General features: G+C 36.6%; 1 protein-coding gene across 9 annotated transcripts in view; it reads left to right on the top strand.

The window, feature by feature from the left end:
- Positions 1–22,927, top strand: part of ITCH (itchy E3 ubiquitin protein ligase) — a 125,846-nt gene that overhangs the window by 68,551 nt on the left and 34,368 nt on the right. For 7 of the 9 annotated variants that reach the window (XM_032858846.1, XM_032858847.1, XM_032858848.1 and 4 more), the window contains 5 exons: positions 12,985–13,142; positions 14,558–14,747; positions 15,958–16,053; positions 17,643–17,817; positions 21,736–21,805. In XM_032858846.1, the coding sequence (XP_032714737.1) occupies positions 12,985–13,142; positions 14,558–14,747; positions 15,958–16,053; positions 17,643–17,817; positions 21,736–21,805 (689 nt within the window). The remainder of the gene's footprint in view (positions 1–12,984; positions 13,143–14,557; positions 14,748–15,957; positions 16,054–17,642; positions 17,818–21,735; positions 21,806–22,927) is intronic. The other 2 variants (XM_032858853.1, XM_032858852.1) reach the window with 1 other exon arrangement.

Raw genomic sequence — 22,927 nt, 5'->3', positions numbered from 1 at the left:
CATAGAACATAAGGAAAATATCTGGAGAGGTGGGTGTTACAGTGTCAAGTGCTGTAAGAGAGGAGAGGTGGAGCAAGTAGAACAAAATGTTGGTGGTTATTGAAGCTGAGTTGATAGGGAGTTTGTTGTACCCATCTGTCTACTTTCATGATGTAGGGAAAGTTTCATAATAAAAGTTAAAAAAAGACAACTCAGCAAGATCTTTGGGGAAATGAAAATATATGAAACTGTTGTCTTTCATCTAATAGAGATCTACCTTCACAGTCGCTTCTGTAACAAAGATTCATCTCTCATACTAATCTCACAAGAGCTTAAAAATTAAGGATTAATAACATCTTGTTCAGGGATTAATAACTGCCTTTTTTTTTTTTTTTTGAGAGAGAGAAGGGTGGGAGGAACTGAGGGAGAGGGAGTGAGAGAGAGAGAGAATTTTAAGCAGCTTCCGCGCCCAGTGTGGAGCCCAACGATGCAGGACTCAGTCTCACAACTCTGAGATCATGACCTGAGCTGTCAGACGCTTAACCAACTGAGCCACCCAGACACCCTGGATAATAACTTTTATTGCTCAGTGTGATTAAAAAGCAATAGAAAAGGTTTTTAAAATTATATAAATATCTCTGTAGACTGGAAGACAACATAGGCCTCTTGTTCCTCTTTTTAGTTAGATGTTTAATAGAAGCTTTTTGAATTCCTGAAAATTTCTGCATAATAATGTATTAATACTTCAGTTTTCATTCATGAGTTGAGAACTTTTGCATAATAAATCCATATTTTTCCATTAGTGAGAATGTGATAGAATTTTGTATGCTTTCTTGAAAGTTTAAGTCATTTTCTTTTTTTGCAAATGTCAAGTTTTTTTTTTTTTAATTTTTAAGTAATCTCTGCACCCAATGTGGGGCTCAAATTTATAACCCTGAGATCAAGAGTTGTATGCTCTACTAACTGAACCAGACAAGTGCCCCCTACAAATCTCATTCTTAAAATACTTTATTTATAAACTACTCTGGACAACTATAAGTTTCTTGCAAAGACATTCCTGGAGTCCTAGCTTCATGCCATTTATTTAATCAATGCTCTACATCTTCCCAAGTGAATCATTGTCAAAAATAATCTGAGGAATAGTATCTTCTAAATTTCTGAGATGGCTAGAGTGATCTCTCAGCCTGTCTTTTGTGTTAAGCGTGAATTCCTTTGCATTAGCTTTTACTCCAGAGAGCATACCTTTGAGATGATGGGTTTGAAAAGCATTTTGTAAACTGTCAAATGTTTTCATTTTTTTTTTTTAAGATTTTATTTATTTGATAGAGACACAGCGAGAGAGGGAACACAGTAGGGGGAGTAGGAGGGGGGAAGCAGGCTTCCCACTGAGCAGGGAGCCCGATGAGGGCTCAATCCCAGGACCCTGGGATCATGACCTGAGCCGAAGGCAGACACTTAACAACTGAGCCACCCAGGCACCCCTTTCAGATGTTTTTAAATGGTACTCTGCAGTAATCATGGCCATGACTGGCTTTTCCCCTTTATTTTTATTTGCAGACTTCCTAACTATAAGATTAAAAAGCAGGGCAATATGTATACCCAGTGGACAAGGGCTTTGTGCCCATCTCCTCCAGTCCGTTGCCCTAGTTATCATTTAGGAAGATGACTGAACAACTTTTGGTTAGTTTACTTTTTTGTCCTAATTCAGGCACTATGTATACTGTGACTGTAGTCTTGTTACTCTTCTATTCTCTGTAACATGTCTGGATGTTTTGTGTTTCTCAGTGTTGTTTTTTGTCATTTTTATGAAGTTCAAGGTGATCGCTGCCTTGTACTCAAGATTTTGTTATTAGGAGTACCTTTCTGACTTATGACCTTATTGTATTAGCATCTTGGTTCTCCAGGGTACTTTATCCTGTCCATAAACATCCAGACTTATGTGTAAGTTAGATATATATGTGTGATGCGATAAGGAGAGGTTTGTGGTAAGATTGTGGAGCAGAGGAACAAAGCCATAGTAAAGCACATACTTTGTAGCTAATTCCTTTTAAAAGATAGTTGGTAGTGGTAAATTCATACTGACAATTCTGTATAGTGAATAGGTTTCCATGTTGGTTTTCAAAATCCATTTCAGGTTTTAGTTTCATACCCATTTATTAAAGGAACTAAATGTCTGTGTTTGTCAAACTTTCCATGTTGGTTTTCAAAATCCATTTCAGGTTTTAGTTTCATACCCATTTATTAAAGGAACTAAATGGCTGTGTTTGTCAAACTTCAGAGTGCATCAGAATCACCTGGGAGACTTGTTCAACTACAGATTGTGTCTTAATCTCTAGTTCCCGATTTGCTGTGTCTAGTTTTGGGCCCAAGATTTGTGTTTCTCAGGTTTCTAGGTGATGGTGATGATGTTAGACCAGGCCATATACTTTGAGAACCACTATGGTTAGACATACAGCTATTTCTTAGATTACAGCTAACTAGTATGGGAAATATTTTTCCGTTATGTAATGAAGTCTGTTTCTTGAAAATCCTGCCTTGCAGAATTGTCATTCTACCTTAATCTCATACTCTTTTACTTCAGAACTAGTTTGAATCTTGTTTCTTTTGTTGAACTTTTAAAATTTTTGTTTATTATTAGAAAATATTGCTTTTGATGGTTTTAAAAATGTTTATCAGTATGTAAAATGTTTAAAACCTTCATGAAAGAAATGGCATTTGACCCAAGACCATAAAGCATAATTATAATTTGGCTTTGCATGCTTTGGGGAATTGGAGAGGGGAAGGACTTCTAGGTGGAAGGAAGAAAAACAGTTATGGAGATGGGGAACAATACAGGGTCTTCAGTTATACCATAAATAGCTAAAAATAGAGTAATTGAAAGGGGAAAATGGGAGGTGGTGAATTTGAGAGTGGAATCAACCAGTTAATGTTTATTGCCTCTTATATGTCAGGCAGTGTGTTGAGCATGTTTCCCCTCATTTCAGTGAATCTTGAACATTTTTATGAAGTAGGTAGGTGTATATCATTTTTATGGGTGATGAGAAAACTGAGGCTTAGAAAGAGAAAGGAACTTGCTTGAGTATTAATAAGGCTCAAGGTAGCATAGTTGAACCTGGGATTACCTGACCTTCAGAGCCTGAACTCGTAATTGTCATGCTTTACCGTGACCTAAAGTGGGACTTCTTTTTTTTTTTAATCACATAAGTGCTTGACCCTCAATAAATGTCAGTTATTTTTAATGTTACACAGGTTGGGGCCAGATGGAGGTTTTGGTTTGTAAATACAGACATACTTCATTTTATTGTGCTTTGCAAATATTTTGTTTTTCACAAATTGAAGGTTTGTGGCAACCCTGCATTGAACAAATCTGTCAGCACCATTATTTTTAACAGCATTCACTCACTTGTGTCTCTGTCACATTTTGGTAATTCTTGCACTATTTCAAACTTTTTCATTGTCATATTTGTAGTGGTGATCTGTGATCAGTGATCTTTGATGTTACTGTTGTAATTGTTTTGGAGTACGACAAACTGTGCCCATGTAAGATGGTGAACTTAACTGATAAATGTGTGTGTTCTGACTGCCCTACCGATAGGCTGTTCCCTGTCTCTCTCCCTCTTCTTGGACCTCCTTATTCCCTGAGTTGCAACTGTTAGGCCAATTAATAACCCTGCAGTGGCTTCTAAGTACTCAAGTGAAAAAGAAGAATTGCTTGTCTCTCACTTTAAATCAAAAACTAGAAATAATTAAGCTTAGTGAGGAAGGCATTTTGAAAGTCAGGATAGGCCAAAAGCTAGGCAGGGCTCTTCCGCCAAATAGTTAACCAAGTTGTGAGTGCAAAGGAGAATTTCTTGAAGGAAGTTGAAAGTGCTATTTCAGTGAACACACAAATGGTATGAAAGCAGAGCAGCCTTATTGTTGATATGGAGACCATTTTAGTAGTCTGGATAGAAAATCAAACCAGCTACAACTATCCCTTAACCTAAAGCTTAATCCAGAGCAAGGCCCTAACTCTCTTCAGTTCTGTGAAGGCTGAGAGAGGTGAGGAAGCTGCAGAAGAAAAGTTTGAAGTGAGTGGTGTTTGGTTCATGAGGTTTAAGGAAAGGAGCCATATCCATTATCATAGAAGTACAAGGTGAAGCAGCAAGTGCTGATGTAGAAGCCAAAGCAAGTTATCCAGAAAATCTGGCTAATTCATGAAGGTGGCTACACTAAACAACAGATTTTCAACATAGTTGAAATAGCCTTATATTGGAAGAAGATGCCATCTAAGACTTTCATAGCTGGAGAGAAGTTAGTTCCTGGCTTAGAAGGGCAGGCTGACTCTGTTAGGGGCTAATACAGTTGGTGACTGAAGTTGAAACCAGTGCTCATTGGTCATTCCAAAAATCCTAGGGCCCTTAAGAATTTAAATTTACTCTGCCTGTGCTGTATAAACAGAACAAAAAAACCTGGATGACAGTGCATCTGTTTATAAGGTTTATTGAATATTTAAAGCCCACTGTTGAAGCCTACTGCTCAGTAAAAAGATGCCTTTCAAATGTTACTGCTCATTGGCAGTGCACCTGGTCACCCAAGAGCCCTAATGGAGATGTACAACAAGATTAATGTTTTCATGCCTGCTAACACAGCATGCATTCTGCAGCCCATGGATCTAGGAGTAGTTTTGACCTCAGGTTTTATTATTTAAGAAATGCATTTTAAAAAAAGATTTTATTTATTTATTTGAGAGAGAGCACAAGCAGAAGGGAATGGCAGGCAGAGGGAGAAGCAGGCTCCCTACTGAGCAGGGAGCCCAATATGGGACTCGATCCCAGGATTCTGGGATCATGACCTGAGTCAAAGGCAGACACTTAACTGAGTCACCCAGGCATCCCATACATACATACATACATACATTTATTTATATATATATTTTAAAGATTTATTTATTTCAGAGAGAGGGAAAGAGAGCTCACAGATGAGCAGGAGGGGTGGGGCTGGGAGAGAATCTCAAGCAGACTCCGTGCTGAGCGTGGAGCCCAGTTGGGAGTCTCTGTCCCACAAATGTGAGATTACAGCCTGAACTGAAACCAAGAGTCAGATGCTTAACCTACTGTGCAACCCAGGCACCCCAGGAAATACATTTCTTAATGTATTTCTTAATGACTGCTATAGATAGTGATTTCTCTGATGGATTGGACAAGATAAATTGATAACCTCTGGAAAGGATTAAACATTCAAATGCCACTAAGAACATTTGTGATTCATGGGAGGTCACAATGTAAACATTAATAGGAGTTTGAAAAAAATTGATGACAATCCTCATGGATGACTTGGAGGGCTTAAGACTTCAGTGGAGAAAGTAATTGCAGATGTGGTAGGAATAGCAAGAGAGCTCGCATTAGAACCTGGGCCTAAAGATGTGACTGAATTGCTGCAATCTCATGGTAAAACTTAAGTAGATGAGAAGTTTTTCTTACGGATGAGTTAAATAAAGGGGGTTTCTTGAGATCAAATCTACTCCTGGTAAAGATGCTGTGCAGATTGTTAAATGACAACAAAGGATGTAGAATATTACACAAACTTAGTTACAGAACAGCAGGATGGTTTTAGAGGATTGATTCTGATTTTGAAAGAAGTTCTACTTTGGTAAACACAGTATCAAACAGCATTGCTACAGAGAAATCATTTGTGAAGGGAAGATTCAGTTGTTCTGGCAAACTTTATTGTTGTAAGAAATTGCCACAACCGCGTAGGGGAAAAGAGGAAAAAATGAAACAAGACAAAACAAGAGAGGGAGACAAACCGTAAGAGACTCTTAATCTCAGGAAGCAGACTAAGGGTTGCTGGAATGGAGGGCAGTGGGAAGGATGGGGTGACTGGGTGATGGACAGTGGGGAGGGTGTATGTTGTGGGGAGTGCTGTGTATTTTGTAAGACTTATGGATCACAGGCCTGTACCTCTGAAACAAATAATACATTATATGTTAATAATTTTTTAAAAAAGAAAGAAATCGCCACAGCCACCCCAACCTTCAGCAACCACCACACTTATCAGTCAGCAGCTATCAGCATCAAGGCAAGACCCTCCACCAGCAGAAAGATTAAGACTTGAATCACTTTCAGGGTGGATGATGGTTAGCATTTTTTAGCAACAAAGTATTTTTACATTAAGATTAGTACATTGTTCTTTTTAGACATAATACTGTCGCACACTTAATAGACTATAGCATAGTATAAACATATATGCACTGAGAAATTTTAAAAAATTGACTTTAATACTTGCCTTATTATAGTGGTCTGGAACCAGTATTGTTGAGGTATGCTGGTATAGGCTCATGGAATCTTTCTGTGGGGAGGAAAGTCTCTAAAAATATTTAAATGAGGCATTGGTGTGATCAGAACTCCATTGGAAAAATTATTTTACTTGATAATCATGTATAGTTGATTATATGGTGGTGAATGAAGGTGGGAAGACCTAGGCAGGAAGTTATTACAGTAATCCAATAAGAGAGAAGGAGGGTTAGAACTGGGACACTGGTGGTGGAAGAGTAGAGAGAGAATGTGGAAGTGAAATCAGTGAGACTTTAGCATCAGGAGGCACAGGGGAGAAGAAAAGTCAAGTTTCCCAGGAAGATAGCTGTACCACTCACGGAACTGGAACATGGGAAGAATGATAGTTTTAGAATTGGAGAGTTATTCTAGATCTCCTGCATTTAGTTGATAATTTGGTACCAAAGGATAAGAATGAGACAAGGATGACCATTTCTGATTTGGGAATCATTTCCGAGGTGATATTTGAAATCATGAAATTTGAGACTCTAGGGGAAAAGTCATGGAAGAGGAAAGAACAAGAACAATGGGAACTATATTTAGTGAATGGAAGGAAGAAAACAAACTGAAGAAGAGATGGTTAGAAGTGGGAGTAAAAGATTAGAAAAACACTGTCACAGAAGTTAAGAGAAATGTTTTTATTTATTTATTTATTTTTAAAGATTTTATTTAGTTGAGAGACAGTGCAAGAGAGCACAAACAAGAGGAGCAGCAGAGGGAGAGGGAAAAGCAGGCCTCTCACTGAGCAGGGCTCAGGGCTTGATCCCACGATCCTGAGATCGTGACCTGAGCTGAAGGCAGACGTTTAACCGACTGAGCCAGCTAGGCGCCCCAGTTTATCATTTTTCATACTGTTAAATATCTGTCATTTGCCTTTAAGTCATTTTATTTTATTTTATTTTATTTTAAGATTTTATTTATTTATTTGACGGAGAGAGATCACAAGTAGGCAGAGAGGCAGCCAGAGAGAAGGAGAAGCAGGCTCCCCGCTGAGCAGAGAGCCTGATGTGGGGCTAGATCTGAGATCATGACCCAAGATGAAAGCAGAGGCTTAACCCAGAGTTTTTGATTTCTGTATATTTAAATTTATTCAGAAATAAGTTCACTATTCACATTTTCTTTTAAAGGTCTCATAGTTTCATTTTTTTGAAATCAGTTTTTTAATCATCCTGGAATCTCCTCTGTTCTTGGAACAAGCTGAACCTCTAACCTGACTTCTCTTTTTCCACATAGCCAGTTTTCCTTGGCTTAGTCCAGGACCTCATTCTCTTCTACAGTATTTGTCAGCATTAAATACCCCGTATTTTAAAAACACTTCTCTTGGGGTACCTGGGTGGCTCCCTGCTCAGCAGAGTCTGCTTCTCTCTCCCCCTCTACCCCTCACCCCTGGCTCGCTCCCTCTCTCGTACTCTACATTCTCTCTCTTGCTCTACACTCTCTCTCTCAAATAAATAAAATCTTTTAAAAAAATCCTCAGATTGTAAAAAGATCTTACAAATAATAAGGAAAACGATTCTCTTATAACAGAAAGATTTACAGGAGATGTATACAGTTCATGGAAGAAGAAACTCAAATGGCTTCTAAGTGAAATACTGTTGAACATTAACATTTTTATTTATCAGATTAACAAAGACTTAAAAATATTTACATACTTGATGGTGAAATGGGCATTTTCATAACTAACTGATAGGAAAATACCTTTGAAAATATTTTTTAAAAAATTTAGCAGTCAGTATTTCAGTCTTCAAAATATTTGCATACTTTAACCCAGGTATTCTGTTCTGACTGTCTGTGGGAAATAGAACCACCCTCCCCCCCACTACCACCACCACAAGAAAAGAAAAAATGTCGGGATGATGACATGTCTATATGTTATTCTATAGTCATTAGATATTATAAATGTTTTTGATTAATTTGGGGGAAGTGCCCCATATATAATAAATAACAAAACAAACACAAATTTGCTCAAGGTAGAAAACATTTAATCATCACAGACACAGCCAATGAAATAGGACTGGCAAGAAATGGGCATCCATGTCTTAATGGGAATGATCTCCAGAATGTAGGATGGAAGGTGATTTTATAATTAGAAGCTATTTTTCACTTTGAAAGAGTGGAAGTCTTTGGAAAATTAAAATTACTAAATACGTTAATTACATAAATATAAGAAATTATAATGAAGGAAAAGAGAATGAAAGAACAAACAGCTTTGGCGTGGCACCTGGCTGGCTCAGTTGGTAGAGCATTTGACTCTTGATCTCGAGGTCATGAGTTTGAGTCCTACATTGGGTATAGAGAGTCAATCAATCAATCAATCTTTAAAAAAAAAAAAAAGACCAGCTCTGAAGAGCAGTAGGATTGAGGAAATGTTTAGGTTGAGGAGTTTGATTATATTTGTGAAGTAAGAGGAAAGAGCTGGAAGAAGGAAGATGATGGAAGATATAAGGAGTTAAATGATGGTGGAAAGTCCTAGAGGATATAGGCTGAAATCAAGGACACAAATTAACCTTGAAGAAGTGAAGAGATTTCTTTTTCCCCCAAAAAAGGGAAATAAAGAAATGAAGGTGATTAATGGCACAGAGAATTTTTTATGATTGATTTTTTATTATTTTTTAACAGAAGTTTATTCTTAAATGTATAGCAGGATCTAAGACTTACTCTAGCTGTAGTTGACAATAGATGCTACAACAGACAGGGAATCCAGATGTTTAAACAGGAGTGGAATTAAGGAACACCATTTGTCTCAGACACAAGAGACAGCTGACTTTTCATCAAATTTCTTAATTCCATCTATGGCCAGGGGGCCCTTCCCTGCGGCCTTTGCTTTTAGCTCCTTGAGTTTTTTCTGCCCCTCCTCTGTTTCTGCTTAAGTGCCTTATCTTCCTTGTACATTTCCTTGGCCTGCTTTTTGGGCTACTTCAGAAGCTTCTGCCATCCTTGTGGCCGGACATTGCGCCTGCTGCCCCTGCAGAACAGAGACATTTAGACAGTTGAAGGTTAGTAGATAATCATCATGTTAGAGAAGAGGCAACATCGGAGCCATCTACAGATTGGGAAAGTAGTCAAGAGTAGATTAGATAGGTAGGAAATGATTGATATCCAAGCAGTGTGGGTAGTCCAGTTGAAGTTGTTAAATAAGGTCAACTGTAGCTTTTGTTGCCTCAGTCCCTAAAATGAGCAAGCTTTAGGAAACTGATGTCTGCCAGGATAAGAAGATGGAGACTCAGGAAACACAATTTTAATTTCTTTTTGTTTTTTTTGTGTAGGTCTCTTTAATTTTACAGCACCTAGTAAAAGTCCTTTGCCTTACCAGATTACTATCAATTTTTTTTATTACTGTTAATTTTAACACCAGTACACCAATCCCAGTGAATGCATGGTGTTCAGTTGTCATAGTCCTCCATAATTTCTAATTGTTTAGCTCCCAGGAGATTTGAGGTGTGATTTCTTCCTTTTTAACAGGGAAAAAAGTGCTCACTTTGGCAGCACTTAACTAAGCAGGGGCAAGGAGAAAAGACTACCTTGTTAGACATTGGAAATGAAAACCTCTGGACTTTTTCTTACTGGGTACAGTGAAAAATTTACAGGGACCTTTTATAGAACAGACTGCCCCTTTAATTTGGTACTTTTTTAAAAACTAATTTATTTACTCTGCTAAATTACACCTGATTTTGCCACCGGAACATTATCTGTCATTACTTCTTGGCCCCAGAGAAGAGTAGTAGAAAAAGTAAAAGGTAAATGAAGGATTAGTTGTAGTGGAAGGATTGCTTGGGGCTAGGGGATAATGGGTAATAATGAAGGAATTAAAGGCACTAGAGGAAGTAGTAGCCTATGGTGGAGCCCAAGTGGGACTTGAAGGGAGCTGATGAACTATGAACTTAAGAGGGGGTTAAAAGTCATAATGAGAGTGAATCAAAGATAAAGTAGGAGGCAGGTAGGAGTAGAAGGCTGTAGGTAGAGAGAGTTGAAAAAATTAAAAGACCTAGGAAGCAGGAGCAATTCTAACCAACAAGGAAATTTAAGGAGTTGTCATATTTCCAGGTTGTCAGATAACTATGTTGAGAAACTGAGGCCAAGTTTTTAGAAGGGTAAACAGCATGGATGTTGAAATTTCCCAAGCTTTTATTTTTTTAAAAGATTTTATTTATTTATTTGAGAGAGAGAGAGAGAGATGACAAGTAAGCGGAGCAGCAGGCGGAGCAGAGAACCCCATGCGTGGTTCCATCCCAGGACCCTGAGATCATGACCTGAGCAGAAGGCAGAGGCTTAACCCACTGAGCCACCCAGGTGCCCCAAAATTTCCCAAGCTTTTAATCCTCAACAAGAGAACCAGTTTTGCTGTACCTTTGTAATAACAGATTTACCTCATGCCCTGAATGTTCCTACTTACGTATTCCTAAAACTTGACTAGCACTGAGGTACAAAGAGATTAAGTAACTGAGTTGCCTGGGTGGCTTAGTCTGTTAAACATCTGACTCTTGATTTTGACTCAGGTCATGATCTCGGGGTTGTGGGATAGAGCCCAGTAATGGGCTCCTTGCTGGGCATGGAGCCTGCTTAAGATTCTTTCTCCCTCTCTCTCTACCCCACCCCTACTCTCCCTCTCTTAAAAAGAGAGAAGTAACTTTTCTTTGGTCATGTAACTACAGAATTAGAGGGGCACCTGGGTGGCTCAGTTGGTTGAGCATCTGCCTTCGGCTCAGGTCATGATCTCTGGGTCCTGGGATTGAGCCGTATCTTAGGCTCCCAGCTCGGTGGGGAGGCTGCTTCTCCTTCTCCCTCTGCCTCTCCCCCTACTTGTGCTCTCTCTGTCTCTGTATCTCTCTGAAATGAATAAAACAAACAAAAAATCTTAACAGCAGAGTCAGAGCTAGAAACCTCAGTTTCATAGTTTTGGTTCATTCTATCATTTGTTGTCTTTTAAAAAATATTGGTTCTTAAAAACATTAAGAACTAATTAGTAATCTCTTGAAATAGTATGGGAGGCAATACTTAGAGTCTTAAAGAGGTATACTACTCAAAATGGGTTTGGAACTTGGCACCTAGGGGAGGTGTAGCAGTGTCAAAGCTGACTCTTCTTGCCTTCAGTTCATATTTTGGGGTGGCTTGGCCTTCATGTAGGCAGTCAGCAGTACCCAGGTGCTGACTGCCAATTACTGAACTGTTCTTCTATCCAAAGTAAGCATTTGAGGCACCCCCAACGCAGTCTTGTTATATCCTACTATTCACCCAGATCACCTGAGGATCTTAACTAAAATCCAGTTCTGATACAGTGGGTGCTGGGAGTGGAGTGCAAGATGGTACATTTCTCTCCTTTTTTTTCTTTTTTAAGATTTTATCTGTTATAGAGCATGCATCCAAGTGAGGGGAAGGGCAGAGGAAGAGGGGAGGGACAGGCTGACTTGGAGCCTGATGCAGGGCTCAGTTCCTATCCCACAACCCCAAGATCATAAACTATGCCAAAACCAAGCAAATGAGCCACTCAGGTGCCCCAAGATTGTGCATTTCTAATAAGCTCTTACGTGTTACCCTTGCTTCTGTTCCAAAGACTACTTTAAGTAGAAAGGCCCTAAAGAACTTTAAGGCAACATAGTTTAAAAATGATTTAATTTTTGGTGCTGCCTCTCAATTTTGATTTCTTGAATTAAGTAGATTTTACTTTGTTCAGTCTTATTTTGAAGGTCCAGTAGAGTATTGAATTAATACTGTGTAGTAGTTCACTACTTACCAAGTAGTAGATAGCAGTCTTAACTGAGGCATCTTCAAACTGGCTACATTCACTCTTTGCTTTCTAATTCATGACAAGATCCCCCTGGGAAAAGGAACCAACTATATTTAGCTGACCATAGTAGTGACTTTCAATTTGACATTTCCTGTTGTTTTCCCCTTTCTTCTCTTTCCCTCAATTAATGTCATTGGTTTGAAGAAATGATAACCTCCTTTAAAAAAAAAAAAAAAAAGTCTGTGGGTACCTCTGCTCTAGAACACTAAATTTCCTTTTTTTTTTTTTAAGATTTTATTTATTTATTTGACAGAGAGAGGGAGATCACAAGTAGACAGAGAGGCAGGCTGAGAAAGAGGGGGAACCAGGCTCCCCACTGAGCAGAGAGCCTGATGCCGGGGCTCAGTCCCAGAACGCTGAGATCATGACCTGACCCGAAGGCAGAGGCTTAACACAGTGAGCCACCCAGGCACCCCAGAACAATAATTTTCAACATTTTATATATCATTTACTGGGATGGAGAGAAAGCATCTTGTCTTTGGGATAAAAGTATTTCTTCTGCCAAAGAACAGTCAGCCCTATCCCAAAACTGAATACTGTTAAGAGCCAGTAGAAACCAGGAAAAGGATGGTGATATTAGCTGTGGTCCTAATAAAATAATGCCCTTCCTAAGACATTTGGATTTTGAGAATTTGACTCTGTTCTAGCTTATACAAGGCCTCCAAAGACTTTCTTGAAATCGGAATCACCTTACCTAATAGTTTTGAAGACTCACAAGTGTTTCTGTGTGCTTTGGCAACCCCTCACTCTATCTGGGTGGGCTCTGAGGGTTGTATATAAGACTCTGCCCAAGGGCTATTTATGTATTTGATAAAGCTGGCCAGAAATTTTAAGTTCTGGTCTTCTTATTTTTGTTAAATTCAAAGAGCATTCGTTTTCCCTTCCCTTTCGCCTTTTCTTACTCAGAACAAACACAAATGGATCAGATGAGCCTGAGGATGCAGGGGCTGGTGAAAATAGGAAGGTCAATGGGAATAATTCTCCATCACTCTCAAATGGTGGTTTTAAACCTTCTAGGCCTCCAAGACCTTCACGACCACCTCCACCTACCCCACGTAGACCAGGTACGTATTCCAGCACTAGGGATGTAGCTGTCAATACTGTGATTGTAAATAATGTTCTGTTTGGGAATTGACCTCAGGTAAGTGTCAAGAGACCCTTTTAGGTCAGTTTTCTAGCTGTATTTTTACATTTAAGTTTTGGCCAAGAATGATCTTTCTATAGGTAGACTAATATGTGCCTTTTCCCTAAGTTTTTCCTCCAGGGTGAAGTTCTTGAGGGAAATGCTCTATTGAGAATGAAAAAGAAAAATGAGAATCATATTTGCATTATTAAAAGTATAGACAGTATAGAAAAGATTGCAACTTTTTGGCAGGGTTTGTAATAGTGTGGACATAAGCATATCATATTGTCAAGGATCTGCTTGCTTATTTTCATTCTATCTTTTAAAAGACAGAAATGGCAAGTAACCCAATAATGCTAAATGATACTCACATTTTGAAGCAAAAATTATACAATAAATGAACATATTTCATGTAGTAAAAATGTAAACATCTATCGGTAGAATACCCATTTTTTCCAGTTACTCAGAATAGAATCTTTAATCTTTAATATTTCCTTCTGTATGTAGACAGACAATATAAAATAATTAAACCAAATATTATTGGAAAAGTAAACTAGTTATCTACAAATCATTTTAGTAAAAAACTTTGTTTTTAACTATACATCTTCCCCCTTTTTTGGTAGAAAAATGTATTAATAATATATTCCTAGCCTTTACGATCATATGCTACTTGGTCAAAATATTGGTGACTTCCCTGAGGAATTGTTATGTCAAGTCTCTCTTGAAGACGTAATACGTACTTTATAACAATTTGTAATAATGCAATAGCTTAACAGATCTTCTTTAACATCAAAAAATTGGTCTTTGATCTGCAGGGTTTTAAAAATATGAAAAATTACAAAATGAACTTAAAGTACCAAAGGGTATCAGGCTTTCCTTTTTATTTTTTTAAGTAGCTTTTATTTCTTATGGTATCATAAAATCAGAATTTGTATGTGGTTCATAATTAATAAAAAGCCATTGGATAGATAGAACCTAAAAGGTTATTTAAAAAGTTTATTTAAGTAATTTTTACCTGCATATCCATATCTTAAATTTTCTATTTGTCATTTATCTACCTTTTTACTTTCTATTTTTATTTTTATTTTTTTTAAAGATTTATTTATTTGACAGACAGATCACAAGTAGGCAGAGAGGCAGGCAGAGAGAGGGTATGCAGGCTCCCTGCCTAGCAGAGAGCCTGATGTGGGGCTCGATCCCAGGACCCTGAGACCATGACCTGAGCTGAAGGCAGAGGCTTTAACCCACTGAGCCACCCAGGTGCCCCTACCTTTTTATTTTTTAAAAAGTTAAAATTCTATCCTGAATTTGGAATTCTGAAAATAAAGATTGTTGTTTTCCACAAATCTTTTATAGCATCTGTCAATGGTTCCCCATCTGCCACTTCTGAAAGTGATGGATCCAGTACAGGCTCTCTGCCACCAACAAATATAAATTCAAATACATCTGAAGGAGCAACATCTGGATTAATAATTCCTCTGACTATATCTGGAGGCTCAGGCCCTCGGCCATTAAATCCTGTACCTCAGGCTCCCCTACCACCTGGGTAAGTAACTGTTTTTGGTTACTCTGTTTGCTTTAGGCTTCTGCATGTTCTTACTAATAAGGACAATAACACTGAACTTCATTCTTTAAAAAAAACATCCTAAAGCAGTGGTGATTGATTTTTGGGTATGCTGTGTCTAGAGTCAAACTGAACCAAAAAAACTCACCACATTAGAAATCCACACCTTCTCATTTCCGGGGCAAAGGTTTTTTGTTGTTTGTTTTGTGTTTTTTAAATTGAAGGACTCTGGACCATAGAAAGTTAACCAATGCGATGTAATAAAATAGACACCTAATTCGGATTACTTTCTCTTTGAAGGAGGGAAAAAAATCACTTTTTAAAATAAAATTTTTCCATCATGGAGTCATTATAGCAAAGTAATAATAATTTAAGAAACTGAGAAATTTAGTATTCATGATCCCATTTTAATCTCTACTAATTATTTTAAAAATTAATACTCTAATATTTTATGTACATATATACATTGTGGCATTGTTAATCCAGAGCTTGGAATCTAATTAAAATTAATGGCTTAATAAATTAAACCCTCATGGTGAAACTTTTGGTTGCTAAACAGATATTATTTGTGGGTAGTTGGGCCATTTTCCTTTTGTGAAACCTACATGGGAAACCAAAATAGAAAATTATTTGTGCAAGGGATTAGCAAATAGAAACTTGTGCTTTCCAAAGTGATTGGTACTTCTAAATTGTGATAGTTCATTTCTGTCTTCTTCTCTTTGGGAATTAACCCATCAAGGAGACTAGAATAACCAGACTGATTTTGTCTGTTAGACTGTGCATAGACACATCTGACAAAATCTTAGTCTGATTTCAGTTCTTCTATAACACACATAGTGTTTTGCCTTTCGGTTAGCTCAGTCTTTCTTCAGATTTCAAAACATTAATTACAGCATTTTTTTTCCCCACCAAGTTTTGCATATGCCATGATCAGATTGAGCTAGACTTTGTCTCCTGAGTGCATGTACCTCAAATCTCTTCAGAAATATAAGGCACCTCTTGAGCAGATACTGCTGAAGAAGTCTTATCCACTCTCATCCTCAGGATAACATTTTTTTACTTTATTCCTAACTTCTTTTGATACCTTCTTTAGATATTAACATGCTTATTTGCCTTAATTCTGTAATATGGTCATATAAGAGAAGATAGCAAAGATAAGTGCTTTATCAGTTTTTTAAATTTTCTGTTTAAGTTGGGAGCAGAGAGTGGACCAGCATGGGCGAGTTTACTATGTAGATCATATTGAAAAAAGAACAACATGGGATAGACCAGAACCTCTACCTCCTGGGTAAGTATCTGAATTAAAGAAGAAGAAAAGTTATTTATTCAGAACTATAGATTAATCTGTACAGAATCTTCCCTATATTCCTACTTTTCCTTTTCCTTTCAGTCTTTTCCAAAGCTTCCACAAAGCATTCACTTTGTGTTGTGGTAGGTGCAAACGAGAAAGGAGAGAGAATTGATTGAACATGATGAATGATTTATTTTTATTCATTTCTGACCTAAAGATTCCATAGGTCTTGCCATTTCCATGTTTTCCTTTCTGTATTTTACCTGGCTCAAACCATAGGGTTTTAGAATTAGTTTCTTCAAGAGTAATTATTTTAATTTAATGGATTAATTTTAATTAGTTTTAGATTTAGATTAATTCTAATTGATTTTAATAAATTAATTTAACTCATTAATTTTAATGTAACTGAATAAGAATTGTTATAGCCCCATCATATATATGAAGATAAAGTCCCTATTATATATATATATATAATATTGAAGTCATTTGCAGAATAGTTGGGGAATTAAAGTCTATATTAATGCATGATATTAAGCATTTAACATTTACATTATAGAAAATGGAAGAAAATATTTTTATTCAGGGCAAGTCAGTAGCAAACATGGGGAAATATTTACTCTTGCTGTAATCTCAAATATATACTTAAAAGGTACTGTTTTACTTACTATTTAGCAGATAGTATCCAGTGTTGGTGAGTTTGTAGAGGAACTTTGTCACATAATATTGCTAGTGGTGGTATAAATTAGTTGCAATTCTTACAGAAAGTATATATAACTATAGTAATGCACATACCCTTAGTAATTCTGTCTAGGAAATTTATCCTAAAGAAGTAATGCAAAGGGAGAAAAAAATTGATGTATTAAAGGTATTTATTATTTTACTATTTATAATAGAGAATATTGGAAATAACCACAAACAACAAAGTAGAAATCAACAAGTTATTGTTTTAATGTTTACTTAATATTATGAACCCATTTGAGGGGCACCTGGGTGGCTCAGTTAAGTAGCCAACTTTAGATTTAGGCTCAGGTCATGATCTCAGGGTTGTAAGATCAAGCCCCATGTCAGGCGTGTCAGTGGGGAGTCTGCTTGAGATTGTCTCTCTCCCTCTTCCCTACCCCCTGCATACTTTCCCTCTCTCTAAAATAAATAAATTTTTTTTAAAAATACCATGCACCCATGATCAGTTGTAATTTTTTGGGAAAAGTGCTTTTTGATATCTGTGAAAAGCTGTATGTACAATTCTTTCCCTTCCTATTAAGATTTCAACAGTCAAAAGAACATTGGAAAGAAAGTGGGAGAACTTTTTTCTTAATTACTCTTTGAGACTTACCCACTAAATATGCATTGTATTTTTAAAACTTGATACATCTTAACTTTTAAGAAAAGAAATTTTTAAAAGCATTTCTTTTGTGTTCACTTAACGACCATTTAAAAACATATAAAATAGAAAGAGTTCAGGTAAATCAAAAGTAATTTAAGGTAAAATCTTACCAAACCTGCACCAGGGCCAAGATAAAGTCCTGTTCAATTCATATCTGTATCACAAGTAATTATTGAATTAGGTTGGTTTTGTCCTGATTTAGCTGGGAACGTCGGGTTGACAACATGGGACGAATTTACTATGTTGACCATTTCACAAGAACAACAACGTGGCAGAGGCCAACATTGGAATCCGTCCGGAACTATGAACAGTGGCAGCTCCAACGTAGTCAGCTGCAAGGAGCAATGCAGCAGTTTAACCAGAGATTTATTTATGGGGTAAGCAGCCTATTATACTATAAACTTAATAAGTATTTGTTTTTAACCTTTTTTTTTTGCATATGAAATGTTAAGTACTAAAAGACAAGAGTGCACCCAGTTGTTGCTGTTGATAGATACTATGTTTATATCTTGTCTTGAGTATTCTGTGCATGTGATCTATTCTTAACTCTTTGAAAACTTCTAAAGTTCAACCTCCTTTGCTTTGTTAATGTCAAAAATAAAAAAGGAAGTTAAGACAACTTAAAATCCATGGACAAAAGGATAATAAAAATAAACCCAAGTGGTTTGAAGAGAATTAAGACAGTTCTGAATTTAATACTCCCTAGCTTGGCAGAATATTTGAAGGTTTGGCTCTAAGAGCACCTGACTATTAAGTGGTTATATAGAACTAGTGACAGAATTGAATCACTTTGTAACATGAAAGCACAGTTTACCTAATTAATTAGTGCTCTGGGAGACTAAGGAAATTTAATTCCTTATATGATTATGCTAACTATGTATTCTGGCTTCAAAACTATATTATCTTTGGTATGCAAATATTTCCTTTTGGAAATGGTTTAAGGTTGTACATATTTTTCTTCAGAGTAATATTGCAAAAATAGCTGTAAGTTCACCAAAATATATTAATGTTTTTTTAATGCAGTCTTTGGTGCTAGGAATTTTATAGTCTCTCAAATCATAAAGTATTACAGATCCTTTCTCTGAGGAGAGGAAAATAGTCCTTGGAGAAATAGGATTCTGTGGGCCAAACAAAAGGGATTTGTTTGAGTATTACGTAGAACTTAAAACCAAAGAAAATAAGGTCTTCAAGAGTTCAGGAGAAGCTGACCTCCATTTTCATCTCTTCCCCTCCACCACCATTGGTATCATCCCTGTTAGAATACATCAGATTAAGTTTCTGTCCTCTGAGCATTATTTCCTCTCTTTTCTCCGTATTTTTATCTATTTCTTGGATCTAATCGCCATAACACTTTCATCCACTGATTTAAACAAATTCTTCTTTATCACCAGCCTTCCCTTCACTACCTAGTTTATGACTAAGATTCTTTCATATAACGGTTTTTCCTGCCACTTTCTATAGGCAGCAGTCATTATATTTCTTCCCAGTGGTTTTAGAAGTGAAATTAATTTGTCTCTTGCCTACCTGACCCTACCCATTTTTTTTTTTTCCTATGCTGTTTTACATCTTCCCTTCTTTCTAAATTATAATAGCTTTGATATACCTGGCCAGATTTCTTCTAGGGTTGAATGCCTAGTTTGCCTGCTTCTTTAAAGCTATTTTCCACATAGGTGTTCAGTGGAAAGAACATGGGCTTTGGAGTCAGACACTTCTGGGCTTGAGTCCTAATAACACAGTTACTTTCTCTATATGACTTTGAGAAAGTCGCTTAACCTCATCAGGGCTCATTTACTTTATCTGTTACAAAATTTCCTGAGAGGAATTTTTTTGAGGATTCTATAAAATAAAGTTCCTAATATGTTTGGCACATAATGGATAGAAATGTTAGTTTTCATTCCCTCATATCCACATTGTAAATGTGCTCTTTATCTTACTTTTACAGTACATCATCTTTAAAACATTGTTTTGAAACACCGGTTTAGCATATATTTCCAGGGCACCAACAGTATATATTGCTTCATTGTAAACTTCACCAATTTGATACTCAGAGTCTTTGGAACCTCCCTTGAATTGCAGCTTTTTACCTCATTGTCCATGGTTTTTTGTTGTTGTTTTGTTGTTTTGTTTTTTTACTCTTATCCAAAAATAATCTGACCACTTTTTAAAATTCTTCCACTTTGTTCTTGTTATAGAATGTGTTTTAAATCATAATTTAAACAGCCTATTTTAGTTACCTTTAACATAGATGGCAGTATTAACTGAATTAATGAATTAAGCATTCTTACTATCAGCTGCTTAAAAAGTGGTGGGGTGGTGGCATATTGCTAAGAAAGTCTGTTTTATAAAGTAGTCTTTGTTTCCCTGGTTATAGGTCAGTAGACTCTCATACACCTAGCTTTTTTTTTTTTTCCTTAAGTGGGCTCCACACCCAACGTGGGGCTTGAACTCACAATCCCAAAATCCAGAGTCACATGCTCTACTGACTGAGCCAGCCAAACATCTCTACACCTAGCATTTTTAGCCTCAGAATGGAAATGGTTGATGTTGGAACACTGTAATTGCTCTTCCTGGCCAATGGCTTCAGTGTATATGTCCCCAATTTACTTAACCAGGGAAGAGCCTTGGATCTTAGGCTTGGGCCTTAGAAAATTACTGCAATAGTTTGTTATATGCCAGACTTTTCAGACCTGTTCCATAACCAGTATTTAAACCTTTTTATAAGTGTTTATCCCTGGTCTCTCTGCTCTCAGTGCTTTTCATAATTGTGTCTGTCAGGAGGAGCAAGGCCAATTCTTGATAGGTCTGTCTTCCAAGAGTTGTTTAATCAGAGATAGAATGTCATATCCTTTAAAACTTTCAATCAGTTACCCAGTTTCTGTAATAAGTCAGTGACATGGGGAAAAAAACCCAGAGACAATAGGGGGAACTGCTATAGATTGAGACTTGAGACTCAACCAAGTGTAATGTGAGGACTTTGAATTTCACCTTGAATGAACAATCATAGGCATTTAATTAGTGACCAGATATTAGATGATTAAATTAACATAGATTCTTTGCTAGGTGTGATTAACAATGTTGTGGTTATAGAAGAAGATGTCCACAAATTTTAGAAAGACATGCTAAAATATATAGGGGTGAAATGACTAAATGATTCAGCAAAGAAGAGGGGAAAAAAAATTTTTTTTTTTTGCAAAGTCTTAATACTTGTTGAGTCTTGGTGCTGGGTATATAGGGTTTACTTTCCTTATTTTTTTTGTATATTTTTTCCATTAATAATTTTTCTTTAAAAAACAGTTAGAAAATGGGGCGCCTGGGTGGCTCAGTTGGTTAAGCAATTGCCTTTGGCTCAGGTCATAATCATAGAGTCCTGGGATGGAGTCCCACATCAGGCTTCCTGCTTGGTGGGGAGTCTGCTTCTCCCTCTGACCCTAACCCGTCTCATGCTTTCTCTCTCTTTTTCTCTCTCAAATAAATAGATAAAAACTTAAAAAAAAAAAAAAAAGCAGTTAGAATCTATTATTTACTCATTTTATCTTACTAAAGGGGAAAGGGTTTAACCAAATCTTTCTGAGAGACCACATGTTATTTCTACTTTATTATACATTTAAACCAAAACATATCCATTAACCCTACATGGTCACTATGACCTTTGCTTCTCTTATTTTAATGGTTGAAAATGGTTTCCTTTTTTCTAACCAGACTTCTGTCTCTACCAGTGTGGTCATTAGAAACAGAAGTTTAAGAAATCTTCTTTACAGATCTGTATTTATCAACTCTTTACAACTGAAATTCCCTCATCTTTCCCTCATCTGATAGCTTCCTCTTCCTACTCCCGCAGTTCTTTCCACAATATTTGTATATACCCCATGTTTTGTATATGCTGCTTCTTTTTGAGTTAGAAATACAAGGTTAGTCTCAGCCATCTGGTGACCCTGAGTACTGTGGTTTATAAATGACTCTTTGGGGATTTATGTATTTCTCTAATTTACTGAGTTGTGGCTGAAGAAGAAAATGATCTTTTGAGGGTAAGGATTACATATTTGTAATATTTGAATTTCTCATAATTTCAAGCATTAATGTTTACAAAGATTTTTTTTTTCCCTCCAGAGCGTATTGGCATATATCCATTAACTGTGTGACCTATCTCTAAGACGTGAACTCTGTAAAAGTGTGTTACATTGCACATGACCAGGGAAGACTGGTGACCACCAGAGCTCATAACCCTTGCTTTCAAGGTTCTAATTAGGTTGTTCATTATTTCACCTTTTTCTTGATGTTGTTGTTATTCTTTTTAGAATCAAGATTTGTTTACTACATCACAAAATAAAGAATTTGATCCCCTTGGTCCCCTGCCACCTGGATGGGGTAAGTCCCGTGATTTTTTTCATTGCATTTGTCATTTTAAAAATCAGGTATTTATGGATGATAGCCTGCTCTTGCTTAAGTGAATATCTGGGAAGTTTTTGGCATGTGTCAGTTCAATTCAGAGAGCCAAACAGGTATTAATTTCCCAGAAGTTCTAAGTTGATTGTCTTATTACAATTAATTTTTTTTGGAATTCAAAGTTATTTTACTCTTTTAAAGTTTAAAAATACTTTGGGCATTTAGCAATAAAAAGAAATGGATGGTTAATACACAGAATGTTCTGAATGGACCTCAAGGGGATTATGTATAGTGAAAAAAAGTCCATCTTAAAAGATTATATACCATATGATTCAGTTTATGTAATATAGTCAAAATGACAAAATTAGAGAAATGGAAAACAGATTAGTTGCTAGGAGACAGAGCCAGTGGCAGGTGGGTGCAAATACAGGAGATAATATAAGTAGTTCTTGTGTGGTGGTGAAGTAGTTCTGTGTCTTTGCCATGGTAGTGATTACACAAATCTATACATATGGGATAAAAGTGCATAGATTATACATTCACATTAATGAATTTAGCTTAAAATTTGGTGAAAATTAAATAAAGTCTGTAGTTAACAGTAATGTACCAGTTTCACTTTCCTGATTTCAGTTACTATACTATGGCTATAAAAGATATTACCATTGGGGGAAACTGGTGAAGGGTACATGAGATTCTTAGAATAATTTTGGAACATCCTGTAATTATTTCAAAATAAAAAGCTTATATATTTTTACCACATTTTTGCTTCTAAAACACTGTTCATAGTTTGGTTGAGTTGATGTAATTTTGAAAGAATAGTGGAAGGGGAACATGTTAGGGTGGGACTTTGTGCTTGGGTATGTTTTGCTTGGGTATGTACATTTATCTTAGTATTAAAATTCTATAAATAGATTTTACGTACCCTACCAGATTTTTGTTTTATGGTAATATGTGAATCCTAGCACAGTAGCAAGTTTTCAGAATAAACAGCAATATAGAAGTTTTGCATGGATGTCAAAGAGAGTATAGAAAGAAAGAAACGTGGGGTACCTGAGTGGCTCAGTGGGTTTGAACCTCTGCCTTCGGCTCGGTTCATGACCTCAG

Source organism: Lontra canadensis, unplaced genomic scaffold (genome assembly GCF_010015895.1).
Source record: "Lontra canadensis isolate GAN:19392208 unplaced genomic scaffold, GSC_riverotter_1.0 scaffold16, whole genome shotgun sequence".
Classification (NCBI taxonomy): Eukaryota; Metazoa; Chordata; class Mammalia; order Carnivora; family Mustelidae; genus Lontra; species Lontra canadensis.
Note: the sequence above shows the minus strand (reverse complement) of the source record. Positions and strands in the feature narration are given on the sequence as shown.